Source organism: Musa acuminata, chromosome BXJ2-9 (assembly GCF_036884655.1).
Source record: "Musa acuminata AAA Group cultivar baxijiao chromosome BXJ2-9, Cavendish_Baxijiao_AAA, whole genome shotgun sequence".
In the NCBI taxonomy this organism is placed as follows: Eukaryota; Viridiplantae; Streptophyta; class Magnoliopsida; order Zingiberales; family Musaceae; genus Musa; species Musa acuminata.
In genome coordinates this window covers 48784838-48804284 of record NC_088346.1, presented here as the reverse complement: position 1 = coordinate 48804284, position 19447 = coordinate 48784838, and the positions used below count along the sequence as shown (strand labels likewise).

General features: G+C 34.9%; 2 protein-coding genes across 9 annotated transcripts; both read right to left on the bottom strand.

Moving 5' to 3' along the window:
- Positions 1-1419: 1419 nt before the first annotated feature.
- Positions 1420-9064, bottom strand: LOC135581021 (pre-mRNA splicing factor SR-like 1). Of its 8 annotated transcripts, none has more exons than XM_065127148.1 (5): positions 8933-9064; positions 7889-8202; positions 7041-7121; positions 5658-5729; positions 1420-2469 (listed from the first exon to the last, which is right to left on the bottom strand). In XM_065127148.1, exons 2-5 carry the CDS (start codon positions 8174-8176, stop codon positions 1645-1647), a joined length of 1266 nt encoding a protein of 421 aa, XP_064983220.1. In that variant the 5' UTR covers positions 8177-8202; positions 8933-9064; the 3' UTR covers positions 1420-1644. The 8 variants fall into 8 exon arrangements, with proteins under 8 accessions (XP_064983220.1, XP_064983218.1, XP_064983219.1 ...); XM_065127146.1 differs by having other exon boundaries at positions 8803-9031; XM_065127147.1 differs by having other exon boundaries at positions 8807-9031.
- Positions 9065-9688: 624 nt separating this feature from the next.
- LOC135623796 (uncharacterized) lies at positions 9689-18841 on the bottom strand. The gene is made up of 11 exons (XM_065127145.1): positions 18520-18841; positions 17028-17096; positions 16579-16674; positions 16286-16410; positions 15807-16002; positions 14558-14733; positions 13502-13631; positions 11834-11994; positions 11522-11595; positions 11320-11425; positions 9689-10320 (listed from the first exon to the last, which is right to left on the bottom strand). The coding sequence occupies exons 1-11, from the start codon at positions 18811-18813 to the stop codon at positions 10101-10103; spliced, it is 1647 nt and encodes a 548-aa protein (XP_064983217.1). The 5' UTR covers positions 18814-18841; the 3' UTR covers positions 9689-10100.
- Positions 18842-19447: the final 606 nt, after the last annotated feature.

The following is a 19447-nucleotide window of genomic DNA, read 5'->3' as shown; positions in this document are numbered from 1 at the left end:
ATCCACTTTGAATTGGGAACCAGAATTATAAGATCCGATTAAGATATCCTACTCTTGAAATCCAACAACAAGAAGAAATTGATTATATATATATATATATATATATATATATATATATATATTCTTAATTAAATTAAAAAATTATAATATCTAATTAAAAATATGTTTAATAAAGATTTAATGTTTATTTATGGCGTAATAAAGTGGGGTCATTACATAGGCCGCTGGCGTTACTTCTTCTTTGGCATTTCTAGTAAAATAGATCTGTTTAATGGTTGTGATATAAAAAATAAACTTGACCTCCGATGAAGAATAGACATGTCGAATTGAAAGTTATATATGATAACTCAATACGATCCATTGCAGTTTAGCTGTCATGTCACTACCAAATCGAAACGCAAAATAATTTTTTTGTTGTAAGTGCTGAAGTTGGAAGATTAGGTGATGGCCCCATCGATAGCTATGTTTAGTATTTCAAACCTTACCATTTAAAAAGTTATGTTAGCATCCTTACAACATTTACCATAATGTTATCGAAAGGAAATACGAAAATAAAAGACAAAGAGATAATTTTAACGTTTTAGTTGATGACGAGGGACGATGTCGATGGCGACGGATGACATTAGTAGTGGTGGATGATGATACCATTGGGGATCGTGAGTGGTTGCTGTTGATGAAGAGAGCAACGACGAGAGATTAGCATTGCTCTGTATCTACGTCGATGCCAACACAGTTGTCGAACGACACTGCTCTGCATTTGTATCGACGCTAATGTTGATGCTAGTGGCCCTTTTGTCGTTCTGTATCTGTGTCGGCATCAATGTATATGTAGAGTAATCCTCATCTCTTCTTGTCACTCTCCTACGATTGGTATTAATACAGATACATAGCATCCCTCACATCTCGTTATCTCTCTTACAGCCACTTGCAACTCCCAACGACACTACCATTTATCACTATCAACTAGAACATTAAAATTACATTTTGTTTTCGTATTTTTATTGATACATATATGTGATACCCATATAATTTTTTTTAAATGTAAAGATCGAGATATTAAAGATAACTAACTACATGAGGTAATATATAATTAACCCCTCAGTTTAAAATTTCTTTTTAAGAAAAAACTTCTATTTTTTTTTAAATCTTAATTAAAAAATAAAAACTTAAAAAAAAAAAACCTTTTTTGATAAAACATCTTTTAAAAATAATAAAAAAAATACTGATGGAATTAACTTATATGGTTAAGATTTTGACTATCATTTGCCAAATTAAGAAAAAAAAGAATTTGGTAAATATTAATTAAACTAGTGTTTAAAACTATGCTTCATTGTGTCCTTAATAGACTTAAATTGTATGGTGCACCAATTAGGAATTCTTCCACCTGCGAGATTTATTCAATTTCTTTCACATTGTAAATTTGGAACTGAAATCATCATACATTTCTTAAATCATGCCTGTAGGATTTTCCAGTATTTATACAAGTAGATAGCACAAGAGAAAATGATCTAACCTGCAACTAGTTCCAACTTGAAATCATGGATCTGACGCATCAAAGTTACAGATCATAGCAAGGCCACTGAGCCAATATGATAAAGTTGACGTTACAAAATCACATCACCACAAAGACAATTCATTTTGGCTTCATTTCCATGTAGATCCCCCCAATCTGATAACGTCTTCAGTGTTGGTATCTTTCCGCAGCCTATCAGCAGTTTCATCACTCTTCTTGTCACTTCCATCACCATATAAATCTTTCAACTTTGCCAGATTGCTTGAAGCAGTCTTTGTCTTTTCTCTATTTTCATCTCTGAATGGACTAGGACGATTGTCAGAATCTGCACCATGGATATGCATGCTCCGGCTCTGGCTCCTGCTTCTGCTTCTGCTTCTGCTTCTGCTTCTGCTTCTGCTTCTGCTTCTGCTTCTGCTTCGTCGGGAGCTGGATCGTCTGTACTCATCACTATCTCGCCTGCTCCTTTCACGGTCTCTTCTCCCGTAATCCCTATCCGAGTTCCTGGATCTGAGTGAGTCTCTGTCACGATCACCACACTGGTCATGTTTATGCCTTCGATCCCGATCCGTAACCCGGTCACGTTCTGAACGGTCTCGGTCACGGTCACGATCTGAACAATCACGATCAGGTCGTTCATGGCTGCTACTGCGATGAGTGCTTGGAGATGATCTCCAATGGTCATCACCATCACTCCTTTCATGTAGGGGAGCTAAGGTCCTTCTGACAGGTGAAGAGTCCCTGGTGGATGCCCGGTGTGGAGCACGCTGGCCAAAAGAAACTGACAAAGCAGCTTTTACCGAAGGAGGGCGACGGGCAACATCATCTGAACCCTGCCGACTAGTTTCTCCAGTCACACCACAATGCTTGGTAGGGAGCTTCAGTTTCTCCAGGTTGGCAACAATTTGGCGCATGACGGGGATGGGAATACGTGGAAAAAGGGTGTCAAAGTAGTACTGCATCATAAGATCCATGATATTAAGAAGATTGAATATATAAGTTAAGATTAAACATACAAGTTCTACTGCAAATGCTCAGCAACAAGTACATTATGAACAGCACCAAAATATAAAACTTCAAGTGCTTTCAGAAAAAGGTTAGAACAAAATACTAATATTGTCAATCCACAAGATCACCTACTGCCAACATTGCAAAGTTGCAAAATGAAGCATACCAACTAAAACGAAGAAAAAAACTGCATCCAATGTGTCCAGGAGACCAGTTATTGCACAATCACAATGAATAAATTGACATGTAGGGAAGAGAATTCCACAAACTTAATAAAGATTACCAAAAAGACCACAAAGCAACCAATTGGGCCACAAAAAAGGAGGGTGTGGAAGATTATTGTGCTGTTGCAAGTCCTTTATATAATGGCAGATGCACAACTGTCGACAATTAATAGTTAAGATTCATGTACAATCAATTCAAACTTTTTGCATATCCATAACACTTATGACCTAGACATCCTGCAAAAAAATTTCAACAAGAGAGAGAGAGAGTTCTAAACAAATGTGTTTTTGGCACTTAAGTAGTATTTTCAGTAGTAGAGTGACATCTGTATCCTGATTAACGAGCCATGTAAGTAATTTAGCATTTAACTAACTGAAAAGAAAGGCAAAAAACACATTGTGTAGAACACAATGGAGATAGCAGAACCAATAACAACAAGGAAACACAAAATATGTACAAGCCATAATTCATGAGCCTATGATTGAACAAATTACTGATATGAGAACCTTACGGTGAGTTACGCAGGATATTAGCCTTTCCCTTGAATACTTTCCTTTGTTTTCTCCAAGAGATAAAAAAAAAAGAGAGAGAGAAGGGAGACATGGAGGCCAGAAAAGAAGAGCAGAAGAGACAAGAAGAGGTGATAGAAGCAAAATAGTGAGTACACAACATAAGCAATAACTATCGATTTATTAACTATTAGACCAAACAGTAAAATAATACCATAAACTTAATCATGTCCCTTCTCTCAATTAGTGTCCACCACATGTAAGGGAAAGGCCATTAGGAGTAGACCTCGGATCAGAGTTGATCATATCCAAACTAATGCTTCAGAAACTAAATCATGTCCTTTCACCCAATTAATGTCCAGGTGTTAACCATTAGGAGAAGACCTCAGATCATAGTTGATCAAAATAAAACTGATGCTTCAGAAACCTTATGATCCAATTAGTATTATGTTAGATCCAATTGGACCTGTTTGTCCCAATTAATCTCTAATCCTAATTTTTAACCAAAGCTCCAATCCAGGCATTCAACCCAATAACATACTAATGTTTTCCTTACTACTGTTATAGGTAAATGAGCAAATAACCATGATGCAGAACAGTAAGAAAAATAACCCTCTTTACTTTTTAAGCATAAGAACAACAACTTTCCAGGGGTCAGAACACAATAGAAAGGAACTAAAAATTTTACCATTTTCCAAAAGTGCACTGTGGTTACTCACTGCAGTCATAGTGTCAAACAATAAACCCCGGTGATATAAAGCTAAGCAAAATTCTAAACTATCCAATCAAATTAACACTGTACTATAAACAAACAAAAAATTATTAGCCTCGAATTGGATGAAATCTTGGGTAGTGATGATGGCACAAATGGTCGGTGATGATGAAAGGAAAAGGACTTCCAGCAGTTAAGGTTTTTGGTTAGATGCCATTTATCTGAAAATTAGTGCCGCGCAACCAGGATAGGTGGATTTCTAACTTCTAAGACAAATGGAGAGGTATAGCAAACGTATTGGCAAGCAAAAAGGAATTAAAAACTGGACATAGATTTTCCTTAATAGTGTCAAGAATGAGGGCATGATAAATGAGCATTAAATTGGATCATAACCAGATATGTACCAGATTCAAAAGCATTAGAATCTTTAAATTGGATTCCACAACAGAGACAGAATAAATCTTGATCCAAATCCAACCTAATCAGATTGAAACTAGGATCAGATCAGGAAAGATTCAACCAATTGCAGACCTAGTTCGAAAAATGTGCACACTGGCCATTATGTAGGGAAATGGCTGCAAGCACACCCTTCCTTCACTAAATTTTGTCAAAGAATGCACCATTTTATTTAAGAAGGGTGTTATAAGCATCAAAGATCGAACTAAGAATAACCTCCTAGTTGCAAAGAAGTCCATCTACCATTATCAAATATTACAGTTGCTTTTTACATGTATTAGATAAAATATAAATCTCTACACTTAGGTCATTTAATGTTACCTTTAAACCATGGAAGTCAAGAGGCACTCGGGTGCTCGCCTAGGCACCCAGGCGAGGCGAGGCAAGGCGAGGCAAGTCCCGAGCACTTGGATTTGGATTTGAGAGAGCACCTTTAATTGGGTGCAGTCCAAGCGCATGATTAAGCCCATGTGTCGAGCAGCTCATGCGAGCACCTAAATCAGATAGCATTGTGGTTTGTTGACCCTCCTTTGATCAAACCACCTCTGGAAAACCTAATCAGCATCCGTGCGCACATCGCATGCCTCAAATGTTATCATGTGGTCCAATCCATATCTAGAAATTTCTATGACCTATAGATTACTGTAAAAACCAAGAAACAGATACTGAACATTACAAGCATTATCTTTTAGCTTATATTGACTGATTTATAGCATGTCAACCAAACATCTTCCACTAGAGAGCTTAAATGGTGAAATCAAATACCCAAACATCAAAAACATTGCACATAGAACAGCGAGAGTCTAGCAATATACATAAAATGTACCAATTTACATGACCACTGCCAAGTCAAGAGAAGTGACTGAAACATGGGCAGGAAAGAGACTCAGTAAAACAAGATAAGGAAATAGTAATAAGCCCTTTGAGAGATGACTTCATTTCAAGATCAACATCACAAACCTTGAACATAACTGTTGATAAAGATGTGATCTACTGAGATCTCCTCTCAAAGCATACTCTGTAAGGTAACGCAAGCTCAGAATCTCAAATGAACAGGTGTGACATTTAGGTAAATTCAGCTACCAAAACAAGTCATTAGCTTAGTGAACACGTATGCAATTTGTTGATTCAATATATCAGTGAATATTTTCAACTAAAGAACATAATTATAGAGACTTATGCCTGACAGGCATATTCTATTACAGATAGACAATTAAGGAATCAAACAACTGACCTGCCCAAGAAGAAGATCACGCACATATATTCCCATTGTTGTAAGGCGACCATTAGAACCAGGAGAAATTTCCTTCACAACAAAAATAAGCATCTAAATCCAGGTTTCATGTATCGACGATGGTGGTTTTACTGACTTAAGTACCATTATCGAACCATATATCTAGATTCTGGTACAATAAAATTCATTTTTATTTTCTTTTTATTGCATTCAATGAACCGGGCAGTAGAGGAGACCACCCAGTTCCCGATACTGAACCAGTACAGGGTGGCTACAAAAACCAGCATTGGAGGAAGATTTAAATCATTGATATGAATTCTGTATCAAATAAGTTCTCCAGTAGTGATGGTGTACAATTATTAAGGTCTAATATCATTAATCTTGATCATACAAGAAACATTATCTCCTTACAATAATGCATTCACTAACAAGTACAAATTAGAAATTGTGTCCCAAATGATAGCATATGGTTGTAACTATTCAAGATAAATTTCAGAACTGAAATTAGCTAAAATATAAATAAGAGCTCTATGGTTGGTCGCATGAACAATGTCCATAAATCATATAGCACCAAGGGTAAAGCCAGAGCTTATGCTCGACAGATACTTATCCTACCATTTATGGCTATCTCACCTACATGTTTTGTGATCAAAGACAGAGATGATCCCACAAGTTGGTCCCAAATGGATCCATTATTGCCTCCAATCACAATGTAAAAACATGAGACTAATGCTCCTTAGATTCAAAAAGCATGGCCCTTATTAGATAATAGCCAACATGCAATTGTAATAATGAAAACAATCGAAAATACTAAATTCAAAGGAAATTTGTAATGCATGGAAATAAATTGTATATTGAAAAGCATATAATCGGTTTAAAACATATATTGATATTTTAGTAGGGAACAACCAAAAGAAACATAAAATTTCACAAAATAAGAGGACAATAAGGAGAATATACATGATTTATATGTAATAAATCTGACATACTACAAGGGAAAGTAAATTAAAACAGATATCATATGAATAATCTATACAACTGAAATTCACACAAGATAGAGCAATATATAGCTCATAGCATAGTAATAATTAAATATACAACACAAAAGTAGAATAGGAAACGTATAAGACAACAGTACAAGATATTAGAGCAGAAAAAGATATGCTGAAATCATTGAATAATAAAACAAAGATTAAGCACAATTGCAACAATCAAAAGACTATCAGCAATAAGTTCATCAAGAACCTTGCTATTGATCATTTTATCAAGGAGTTATAGTTGTGGGATGCACCAACATATAGTAACTGTTAGGAGAACAGAAAGCATGGTTTTCAAGGCAAGTAGTTGGTGAAGAATTGAAATAAGCAGATAAAGAGACAATACCTCGCCATCCTTAATGTATGGCTCAAACCAAGTCCATAATGTCTTTGGATCTGCAACATAACGCAGATAGAGAAAGCCAATCTGAATAACCAAGAACAGTAGCTACTTCAGCTTTATAAGTAGTAAATTGGAAATAACTTAATTAATTATTATTATTATAGCATCATATACACATGTTAAAATAGCCATCAAGAGATAAATAATAAATGCTTGCATACACAGACAAGTTCACCATCAACGTCTGCAACCAACCACATATCATGCTCACAAAAGACCAACCTTTTCAAACCAAGAGAAAAATGGAACATATTCAAAAAAGACAAGTGACAATGAAGTTGACAACTCAAATGAGACCATGTAAGGTTCTTGATGTACAGTCCAAAGCCATACATCAAAGACTTTTTATGTTGTCAACCAATAATAGCATTGTCTGGAAGATAACGAAAAAGCTCCAATGATAAATAGCTAACATGCCTAGATGATGTAACATATATGACATCTTTCCTGAATGCTCCAACAAAACATTACAGATGAAAAAACAAATTCAGTTCATGATCTCAATTAATGTGCTGAAAAGACAACATGAATTAATCACAGCATGTGATAGCCAGTAAGGCAAAATGTATTCTAATTCTCTACATGGAGAATCAACCATGAAATTGTGAAACACGCAGTATTCTTTGCCAAAAGGTCAACAAATTGCATCAACAAGTCTCGCTAGGAAACATGTGAAGTCAACTGATCAACATCCAAATGGTTTCAAATTTTGGAGGTACAAATGAAATCACAAATATGATAAGATAAAGCAATACAAGGAATAGCACACAACACTTAGTAGAGACACTTACAGCTCTTATATAAGGTGAATCAGGATGCTTCAGAAGCCCATGCATTTGCTTGACAGTGAGTTTCATTGTAAAGAACTTATAAAGTAGACAAAATGCCGTGGAAGGACCTCTGCAATTTCCAGTCATCCATGGTTCGACATGATCGACTTGGTTATAGATCTCATCAATAACTTCATGGTACGTCTTCAATCTGTAAAGCTCTTTGAAATAATCAGAAGAAAGAATGTTCATGGAAAGAACCTTCTCCAGCAAAGTATCAATAGGTCTGCCAGAAGTTTGTATTTCCATTCCTCTTATAGTCAACTGAAAACTTCCTACTCCACAAAGTAAACGAACAATCCCTTCAGCAATGCAAATGACGACACAACAACAGAACTGGATTCACTCAAGAGAAGAAACAGATTAAATTCACTCAACATAACTATTGGACATATGATCACCAACGAATTCAGAAGTTTGTACCATCTTTTCTCAGAGCCTCTACAATAGTGTCTCGTCAAATAAATTCTTAAACCATACTATCTGAGACAACTTACGTAACTCTTGCCTAACTTCCACCAGCCCTAGATTAGCGATTCTTCCCTGATCCCTTCTATATTATTCTGAGCTACACAAGAAACCGAAACTATGCCCTTTACAATTATAAGAACACCCTAAATGAGCGAAAATTTGATTAAGTTTCGCTAACTATAAGGGTGCTTTAGGCGGTGTTTTGAAGAAGATATTAGCAATTCTCGCAGTTGTCCTGATCCTCATTTCCCAGCACGACTAAGAAATCCAACTCAAAGAAAAAGTATCAAGAATCAAACTTCAAATAACAATTAGGGCATACTAACTAAAATGGCAAAGGAGGAAAGAAAGAAAGAAAGAAAGAAAAAGAAGGGGATCAGAGAAAATTGGAGAGAGAAAATAACCTACTAGGAAGATCCGGAGGACTCGTTTCACCGGTCCCGTCCGTTCTCGGATTGACTTCCGATTTAGGGTTTTCTTTTCCTAGACAGAGCGATCGAAAAAAGCGCCGGGATAGGAGAAAAGGAAGCTTACCACAGGCGGGGAATAAGGAAAAGGAGGAGAAGGAGAAGGCTGATAAATGGGGTGCCGGCGCAGGCGGCGATACGGAGGAGTTGGAGCGGATTCGATTCACGGGCGAAGAGGGCGGCGAGCCAAACCGACGGGACAAATAGACCAACCTGCTCCCACGTGTGAAGCACGTGATTTATATTAATTGATAATATCCTATAAAACTTTGTATGATTTCATAGCCGACATGACAATAATGTTATAGGCATTTAAGACACTTTGAATTATTAGTGATGGTTAAAGTAAATTTTATATACTAATAAGAAAATTATATATATATATATATTATCAAGAAATATTTCATTCTGACATTTACTATTATTATTTGTTTATTCTCTTTATAATATTTTAAATTCACATCTTCAAAATGATTACAACATAGGATACCAATTTAAGCATGCTTTTTTTTTTTTTCATTTTATTGTTCAAAGAGACTTTGGGAGATTTCAATTTATATTTTTTTTTTATTTCATAACTTCAAAATGACATTTATTATTATTATTTTTATAATGTTTATCATTTTAAGCATGGCAAAACCTGAGAGTATTTCTATTGTGGTAATCTTAAAGTTAACTATTATGCTTTCCTAAATCACCAGGGTTAGATAAGTGTGCATATATACATCAGAAAAGAAACAAAGGATGTTAACATGTAATTACAACAACCGAAATAAGCTAATATAAAGTTCAAAAAAAGTATTTGTGCCTTGAAGCTAATACATGGAGAACAAGATGCTGGAAAATTTTCATTACATATACCTTTTGATACCAAAATTTTGATTTGGAAGAAAAACAACAACAACATATGCATTTTCCCTTGTTGAAAATTTCTGCCTGATTCCCATTCTGCTTATGTAATGCATGGAAAAAAAATTTGTGACAAGAATTCAACCAAAACTTGCAACAGGTAACTTCTATCTAGTTTGAACCATATGATTCTGATTGGCACAACAAAACCTGCCATCCAAACTATCAGTTTGACCAATGATATAAATGTCCTATAACTCATCTTCTTTTCTGATCTTTTTGGTGTCAAAAAAGTTTTTTGGTAGTACTGATAAGAAGCCCTTAAATCCACACATCAATATAAGATGTCACTGCGAAAAACCCCATATGCTCTGCAGTGAGGCATCCTAGTACTCATCTTCTTTTTCTAATCTTTGTGGAGTCAAGAAGTTCTTTTGTGGTACTGATAAGATGCCGCTAATTCTACATATCAAATACAAGATGCCTGTCACTGCAAAAGCTCCATAAGCGGCAACAGTCGAGGGATCAGCTTTGGGATGAGGCATCCATGCCGGTACTGGTGCTTGTAGGCTAATGGATGCAATCCCAGTTCCAGTTTGGCTTGCTCTGCGAATCAGACACAAGAAATTCTTGTAAACAAAGAATCATACAAAGAGCAGACATGCTGCCATAAAGCATAAGCTATATTACGTTGTCACATGAGAACATAGGCCATGATCAGGAGGAACTGATAGGGAGGAAAAGTGGGATACTGTTGTTGTAGGCTCTCACAGCTTAACCATATATTTAGTAATCTAACTAACCATTCTAATCATAGCAAACATCATTTTTCTTTCTGTAATAGTTATTTTAAATAAAAGCACAATGGTAATGTTCATATAAGACAACTGACAATATATGTGAAATTTTATCAGCTCTTATAAACATGTATTTTATAAAAGCTGAGTATTTTAAAAACTGCAAGATGCCCATGCACTTAACCTTTCATTTATCAAATATGTACTTTATAAAACCTGAGTTCAACTTTGATCTATGTCTGCTCAAGACAAGCCACAACTTGCCCCTGTATTTCAAGTTGCAGAAGAATTTATGGGTTATCCATCACGAAAAGACCACTTAAAACTAGCTATCTGTCAGTGATAACAATACGCTACTTAAAAATCAGCTACGCTGAGGATTCCAGCTAGTGCACTATCACCTAAAACATTAACATGCAAGGAGATTACCATTTGCATGGGTTCAAAGAATTCTTGAAGTTAAAAGATTGGCCAGCTGCCTATGCAATAATAGGTGACCTGTGATATTTCAAGTCCAACCATGCTGGCGAAATTCCAATAAACAACTTCCCGGTCAAGAGAGCAACTCCAAAATTGCTCGACATCCATGTGTCATACTGTATCTTAGAAATACTTGACACATAATTCTGAAATTACATTTCCTAATATGTTAATAAATTGCACAGCACTAAACTGTTAAAAACTAGCGTCACTCAGAAATTACACTTAATTGGAAGTTTAATGTTCGGAAGGAATTTATAAAAAAGAATCGATTCAGGTTATCATTAAAAGAAAAGGTGCTCATGTCACTTTAGACATTGTAACATACCCAAACAAGTTCTTCATGTAGCTCCAGAATGAATTATTCATCCTTTTTCGTGAAGCCCGAGTTTTTCTCTTTTCAGAATACTTGTACATATTATCCTGATGCATCCCTAGCAAAAGATACCAAAAAAGGAAAAACAAAATCAAAGAGATGAACTGTCACAAATATATGCAATGTCCATTTTTCTATTACAAGAATGCAATACCTTTCGATCCGATAGAACTATCCTTTGTAGCCCTCAAAGATGCTAACTTTTCAACTAGTAATCTCTCTTCGTCACTGTAACAGTTAGAAAGCTAGTAAGTCAAATACAAATTCTGTTAGTAATATGTTGCTTCCATCTGCAAAATCCTGTTTTGTCCAAGAAAAAACATGTCAAGGATAAATACAATTCTGTGGTTCCAGGGAAGTTCACATAAATGAAAAAGAAAATGAAAGTGAATCCTGCTATATTTGATATCCTCGATAGACTAGGAAGCACATGGTAGATGTACCAAAAGTCAAAAGAGATATGAACCTGATATTCTTCGGAATCTCTACCCTTACAACAAAATGATGATCACCTCTAACTGAAGGCCTCCTAAGGTTTGGAACTCCCATGTTAGTGAACTTCAATGTCTCTCCTGGTTGTGTGCCAGAAGGAATTTGAAGATCTTTATATCCTTCCACTGTTTCAACCTGAAATAACAAATTAGCTCTCAACTTTGTGAAAAGCAATTGATAATCAACAGATACATTAAATCAAATATCATCAAGGATAAATCATGCATCAAATGTGAAACAAAAACCTATATTAGATGCATGTATATTTTTTTTCTTTGGACCTTTAAACAAATTTTAAAGAACTTGAAGTACTTGCATTGAATTTTTCCCTTATCTGCCTTCCTTAATGAGTTTAAATGTTGCAATCATCCTGAATATGAAATTCTAATTCGTCCTCTTCACTTGTCGATAAACTATTTGCGGTTTACACAATAAAGTGAGGTAATACTCATAACACTATGTCAAACCTTGGCTCCTGAGTCTATTTAACTGACAAATGGCGCAATTTTTAATTTTTTCACCATCATGCATTTAAAGAATTAAGTTCAAAAAATGGAAAGTCAATAAAGTTCCTGATTTTCAATTTTGCATGAAAAGATTTTGTAATATGATTCATCAGCACCAATCAGGTTTGGTACTTTGGTCCCAGTTGTCTTGAAGAAGTTCTGAGTTCCAATCCATGTCAATATTGTTCATAATCACTTGAACAAGGTGATTCTCTTGGTAAGAATAACCTTCTCGGTTATTTTCAAAAATGATTCAGAAGCCACTCCAAATGCTTGAAAAAATTTTTTACTTACAAACAAATCAATTCCAACAATTTCACCTTCATTGTGACCATATGGTATTCCTATCACAGCCAAATTCAGGTCAAGTGGAAACAAGGGTCTAAAGCCTTCAATAGTTTGCAACAAGAGTTCTGTTAAATAACTGTTGAAATCATGCAGGCATGGTTAAACTAAAAAGTAAAAAATAACTGTGGTAAAAATTATTGGTATGATTAAATCACTAAGTGCTGACATTGTACAAGCAAACAAGCAGAATACAGCTCATCAGCTTGCTTGCCAAATAGAATTTGCTAGCACATTGTCCAAGATAGCCAGTGCAACTCTTGCGATGAACCATGCTGACCAGCACTTACAATGCCAATGCAAACAGAACAACAGTAAGTTGAAAAACTAAAATAAATTCTCAAATATAAAATCAAGTTATAACTTAAAGCTTTCGAAATAACACAAGCTTGTTGGATAAGATTTTTGATATAAAAGTTAATAACTTTTCCAGTGTGGTTCACAGCATCTGCTTATGAGACAAATCAAGTTGCACAAGATGTTATTTATATCACCAAGTTACTATAAATGCTCTTCCCTCAAGTTAAAGAAGATCAAATTCGAGAGTTTCCTGTACGGAAGTCAGCAAGACCTTCTAGAGCTTCTATTTAACAGTTTCTCTTGCAGCTTGATTACATCACTTCAGTAATATGGACAAGATAGCAAAATTGAAAATATTATATATGAAAAGTCTTATACATCATAAATGCACTAAACTATGCATGTTCCTTTGACATCCAATGCAAAGAAAGCCTACGGAGGAAAAGAGGTACCATCACATAACTTTTACAGAAGGATAAAAAGAGGCTTGCCTTGACTACAGTTCCCAGTATCGCCTCAGTATAGTCTATGCTGACTTCTGAGAATAAGTTGAGACCATCTCTTCGGAAGCCTGGCTTTTCATTGACATGGAGGAAAAGATAAACATTGCCAACTACACCTCTGCAAAACTCTAATTCTCAAATTAGCTTGCCCTATAAGAGTACTAAAAATGTTGTATATATATCAAACACATGTCATGAATAATTATTAGGACAGCACAACAATGTATCCATGAGAAAAAACTTGATGAATACATACAGGCCAAGGAAATCTGTGGTACAGGTAATGCAACAAAGAACAAGGAATAGCTATGTGGACCTGAGATCATTTCTGTGCCTAACACGCAAAAATAAGCAAAAGGTTATGCAAATGAAGACACAATGATCAACATCACTCAGAAATCACATGGAGCCCCAAGTATCCACTAATTTCAGATCTGCAATTCAACTTAAAGCACAGTAATGTCAACTATCCAGTTGAGTCCAAAATCCATGCTCATGTAAACCTTATGACCAAGGTTGCAAATCTTGACTGGTACTGGTCTGACAGTATCAGTATTAAAATATATAGCTCAACACCATTATAACACTTATGCCTCACATTTTTTTGACTATTTTATTATGGTAGTGAAACTGACAGCAAACTGAGATTTAAATCCTTTCATATAACCAATTTACAGAACTACAGTGGTTCACTCATAGGTGGACCAATTATTTCTCTGGTAATCCTCATGTCTAACTAGTATAATTATTTAGGTATATGAAATATGATATAAAGCAGATTAATATTATAGATTAAAAACAATAGTCAGGAGAAATTTATTAACTTCCAATTAGCTCAAACTGGTTTTTTTTATCTAAGTTTCTAATGCTATCTCCATTCTTAGCTGATAATCTCACTAGAATATACAAGGATAGTAATTAAAATGACCATTCCAAACTAAATTACAGAAGCTCTATGAATCAAGAAACTTATAATTTAACCAAAGATGTTCCTGTTATTAACAAATCTATAAGGATGGATGATGGATCTAACCGAATACTTACCTTTTCTTATCATAGCTTCCCTCTCCATTAATTTGAATGGTATACCCATCATTAACACCAGCTGGTATATCTACTTTTATACTTCTATGGCCTTCTATTTTTCCTTCTCCATTACAGCTTCTACAGAAATCAGTAACAAGCTTGCCATTACCACCACATTTCGAGCAAGTAGAAACCTGAAAGCATGTAACTTTATTATATGCATCACATCAAATAGAAGTGCCTTTGGATACCATGAGACTATTAGCATAAACCTTCATAGATCTTGTGGGAAAAAAGGTATCCGACAAAAGACTGCATTAAAAAAAAATTGATGGAGTTTACAAAAATTTATAGCAATCTTATACGTCTAATGCACCATCAAGAACAGATATTTATCATTACAACATGAATGTTATAGTTTAAAGTTTAAACACTATCATGTCACCACTACATGATATACAACTTCATACACTTTAGATTATGAGTAATACCACTACTATAATGGATTAACTAAGTATTAGTTTCTGTCACTAATATATCAGATTATGACACACACCCAAGATATCACTTCAAGAGGAGCACCCCAAGGAGGGCAGGAATAACACATTAAGAAGTTTATGCACTTTTCTATAACAAATAAACTCAACCCCAAAATAGGAACCCTTTGATTCTTTCAAGGGATTTTTAGGCAGTTATACTACTTTGAAAAAGAAAACATATGTTGGTGCTTGGTACATATACATTCTTCTAGAAACATATGATACAGATATAGATTCTTCTAGAAATAAGAACGTAGATCATCATTCCTAATGTGCTTTCTCACGAGGATTGACTTGTCAAGTATACGACCCAGCACATATTGTGCTGACATCAGAATGGAGGCCATACAAAGGTTGTGACCCCTGGTATTTTTGGTGCCACCATACCAGCATGGAATAAGATGTGACCAACACAGACTGGGACAAAATAAACTTAAATATGAGCTGGCAAAACCAACAAGATACAGGAGGGCATCTCCATATTATAATTGGCATAATATATTAAAAATGATCATGCAACACTTAAAACTTATATGAATTATAATGTTTCACAGCACATAAAATACATAGATAAAAAAAAGAACCTACAAGAAACCTTACTTTAGACAGTAGTCTAGGCTAAAGCCTAGAATGAGCGACTTGAAACCAGGGTGAAAAAAACAGAATCATTACATTGTCTCCAATTTCAAGCAATAAATGTTAGATTTGTCATAATGTTGTCAGTTCACCTGAGATACAATGCCAAATGGTGTTCTCTGGGAATTCATCATGCCACCCCTACCTCCACATTCTATACAAGACTTTATGCAACTGCTAGATTTTGCACCAGTGCCGTTGCACTTGTCACAAGTTTCAAACCGGACAACATTTACTTCCCGCTGGCTTCCAAATACTGATTCTTCAAAGCTTAAAGAAAGGTCATACCTGAAGAAACAGCAGGCAAATCAAACTGCAGTTATGAAGCCTCCGAATCTATTCCTAGGTTATAAGTTTTATCTGTAGACAAACAAAAACTTGAAAGAATAGAGCTAATGTCAAGCAGATAGACGTCTTTCTTCATATAAAATCTAGGGATGATTTGAAATTAAAGAAATCATATATGGTCTGAAAGAACTATTTATTATCAAAAGAAATTTTCTTTAGACTGGATCAAAAACAATCAAAACAGATCAGAAGTCAATAAAAGCTAATGAAGTAGGTCAACTACCGAATATCAAGTCCCTGGCTGCGAGTGAATCTTGAATTCATGCTGAATCCCCCAGGGTCCATGTCACCCCCAAAAAGTCCACTTGAGTCACCAAAGAATGCATGAAAGACTTCAAAAGGATCAACCTACAAAATTGTAAATTGACATTTCAGCAGTTGTTTCATAAATCATTAGTAGCATGAAATCATATGTTTAAAGCATAAAAACAACTTGATGCCGCAAAACAAAGAGATAAAACATACACCAAGGACTGAGGAGTAATAGGGCTTAATAGAATCTTAAGATATTCTTACTCCCTGTGGACCAACACCTGCAGCTCCATATTCTCCTTGTAAACCTGCTTCACCATATCGATCATATAAAGATCTTTTTTCCTCATCTGATAGCACCTACAATAAGGACTCATTACCATAATGCAGAAATGCAAATAAAAAGCCAATACAATCTCAAAATGAAGAAATAAACAAGTAGAATATTTAGACTTAGACTCACTACAGATAGAATGACTTGTGCATGTGTAATTATTGATGTTTCATGCTTTGAAACATGTTCCATTATGCCATTATGTTTAGCACACACATTTTATCAAAAGTCATTTTCATATAAAAAATAATATCATTTTACATAAATAAAATTTTAATTGCCACCAGTATTCCATGACTTGTTTTTCTTTCATGGAAGATTATACATTTTTCAAAACAAAACCAAAGAACAAGAAAGCAATGAAACACAAAACAAGTACCTCATATGCAGCACTAATTTCTTTGAACTTTTCTTCTGCTCCGGGACTTTTATTCATGTCAGGATGATACTAAATGCAAACAAAATAATTCATCAACAGATGAGGAACAAAAACAGCAACCTTATAAAAATGCTTGTACATTCTATTAGTAGAACAAAATTTACCACACAATTTATCAATTATTAGATGGATTATAAGATTGCCCCCATATCTCAAAAGGATATAGACACAATCCAATCAAGATTGAAGATTCACATGGAATATGTTTTTAAGTTCAAGTCCAGAATCTTTTTTTAACTTTTTAAGATTTTCATACTTATCTTTTTTTAAAAGAATTTACATGATCCTAATAGAATTTATTTTAGTTAATCAAACCAAGTTTTTGAGTGCTTGGTTAAAGGAGAAATTCATTGAGAAAGATAAAATCATTTTGGTTTATGTATAACTGAAACTATCTGTTTTGGGGATGTAATATAGACTTTGAACAGGAAAAAGATTGCTTTGAATAGCCCGTTGACCAATTTTATCATCATCATCTTTATTCTCTTATTTCATATTCTTCTTGCTGCAATCCTTGTTTTTTAACACCCTTCTAATCCTTTACATTTTCACTCTAAACTCAAGACTTCCAATTTTTTCAATGATAATGATACTAATAATATGTATAAATTTGAAAAGAAATCAGATTAGACAGCTCAATTTTTCAACAACACCTCTTGTCATGCATGAGATGTTGTGAAATGGAAGTGTCTTAAGGTGACATGCTTGAACTTGCACAATTACGGTACCAACCTCTTTAAGGCGGCAAGCATAAACTACCACAGTTACAGTACCTAAAACATGCAGCGTTCTCCACGAAAAGGACTACGGCTGATGGCAAGATGAAGACATGGGATGAAAAGGGGATAAAAAAGAGTGTTGTCGATAGGGCTTATAAACTTAGACACAAAACACTGAAATGTTTCTTTACTTTTTTCTGTTGGTCATAATTGGTGACAGATCATACATGAGTAAATTTGTAGATATCAGTAAACTGGGGAAGTTTCCATTTTGTGTAATTTTGTGACAATGCTGAGTTCATAAGTATAGTGTACCTAAACATTTAAAAATTTCCATTGTAAATATGCTGCAAATGAAGATGGTGTGCATAACACCTGCTCCATCGAAAGTCATGACAAGGTTCACATGCAATTGAAAGTTGAAACGTACAATCACCAAGTTGTTCCTCCTTTCAGTTCGGTAGCATCAGACACTAAATATCAATTGTTAGCTTAATTTCAAACCAACACTCGTGCTCTTGCTAAATTTCCATCATATGTAGGAATCTCCACATTCTTTAATATCAGTTTACATAAATGACGCCAGAAACAACCAACGGCAAAGATTCTAGTTAAAGTTTCCATTTTTCAATTAATAAAAATCTAAAAAATAAATCACAATAGCTTTTCGCCAAAGAAGAAGCAACAGAGCAAGGAACAAAGAACATTCTTACCTTTCGTGCGAGGCTCCTGTAGGCACTCTTGATCTCCTGGAGGGTAGAATTCCTTCTGAGGTTCAGCGTCCCGTAGTAGTCCGTCGCCTTAGCTTTAATCGGGGTGCATCTGCGGCGACGGCCGCTCGATCTCGAGACGAAGCACTGGGAGCCGACGAAGCGCAGTCTCCCGGGGGAGAAGCTGGAGGAAAAGGAGGCCAATTCCAGCGTCCAGCGCTTCGGACGCAGGGGAAAGAAGGGGAGGTGTCCCGGCGGAGCCAAGGGTTTAAAGGAGAAGGAACGGAGAGTCGCCATGGCCGGGAAAGGACAAAGGTTCCAAATGGGAAAAGGCAATATATATATATATATATATATATATATATACATATACATATACTATGTTCGAAATGACATATTTGTCCCTCGAAATATTTATATTACACAAGCATCTCTCTAAAAATTTTATCCCATCAAATATCCATATCTTTGTTATATGTCACTCTCATTAATACTGATCTAATAAACTCAAGTTAATCATTCATATATATTATTTATTAGGGTGAATTTTCCAAAGAACTTCTCTTTTTAAACTATTCCTAGAAAGTGTCGCTTATAAAATCTCATAACATTATATAAAAATATTATAATTAAACTCATTTACTTCATTGCCTGATTCGTATGAAAAGACACGAAAAGAATAATGTAGTTATTAGGCAAAAAAAGAAAAAAGATATCGGAGAATGAGTACTTTTAAGAAATCTAATATTTAAAATTTTAAATATCTAAAATATATTTTATTATTTTCAAATATTTTAAAGGATAATAATACCTATTTAAAGACCGAGAGTACGAACATGATAGTTGCAGCAGCCATATAAATGGATTAATGCATAGCATGTTTTATATTTATGCAGTCGTTTTCTAAATCATGCTTAGGTGAATATGAGAT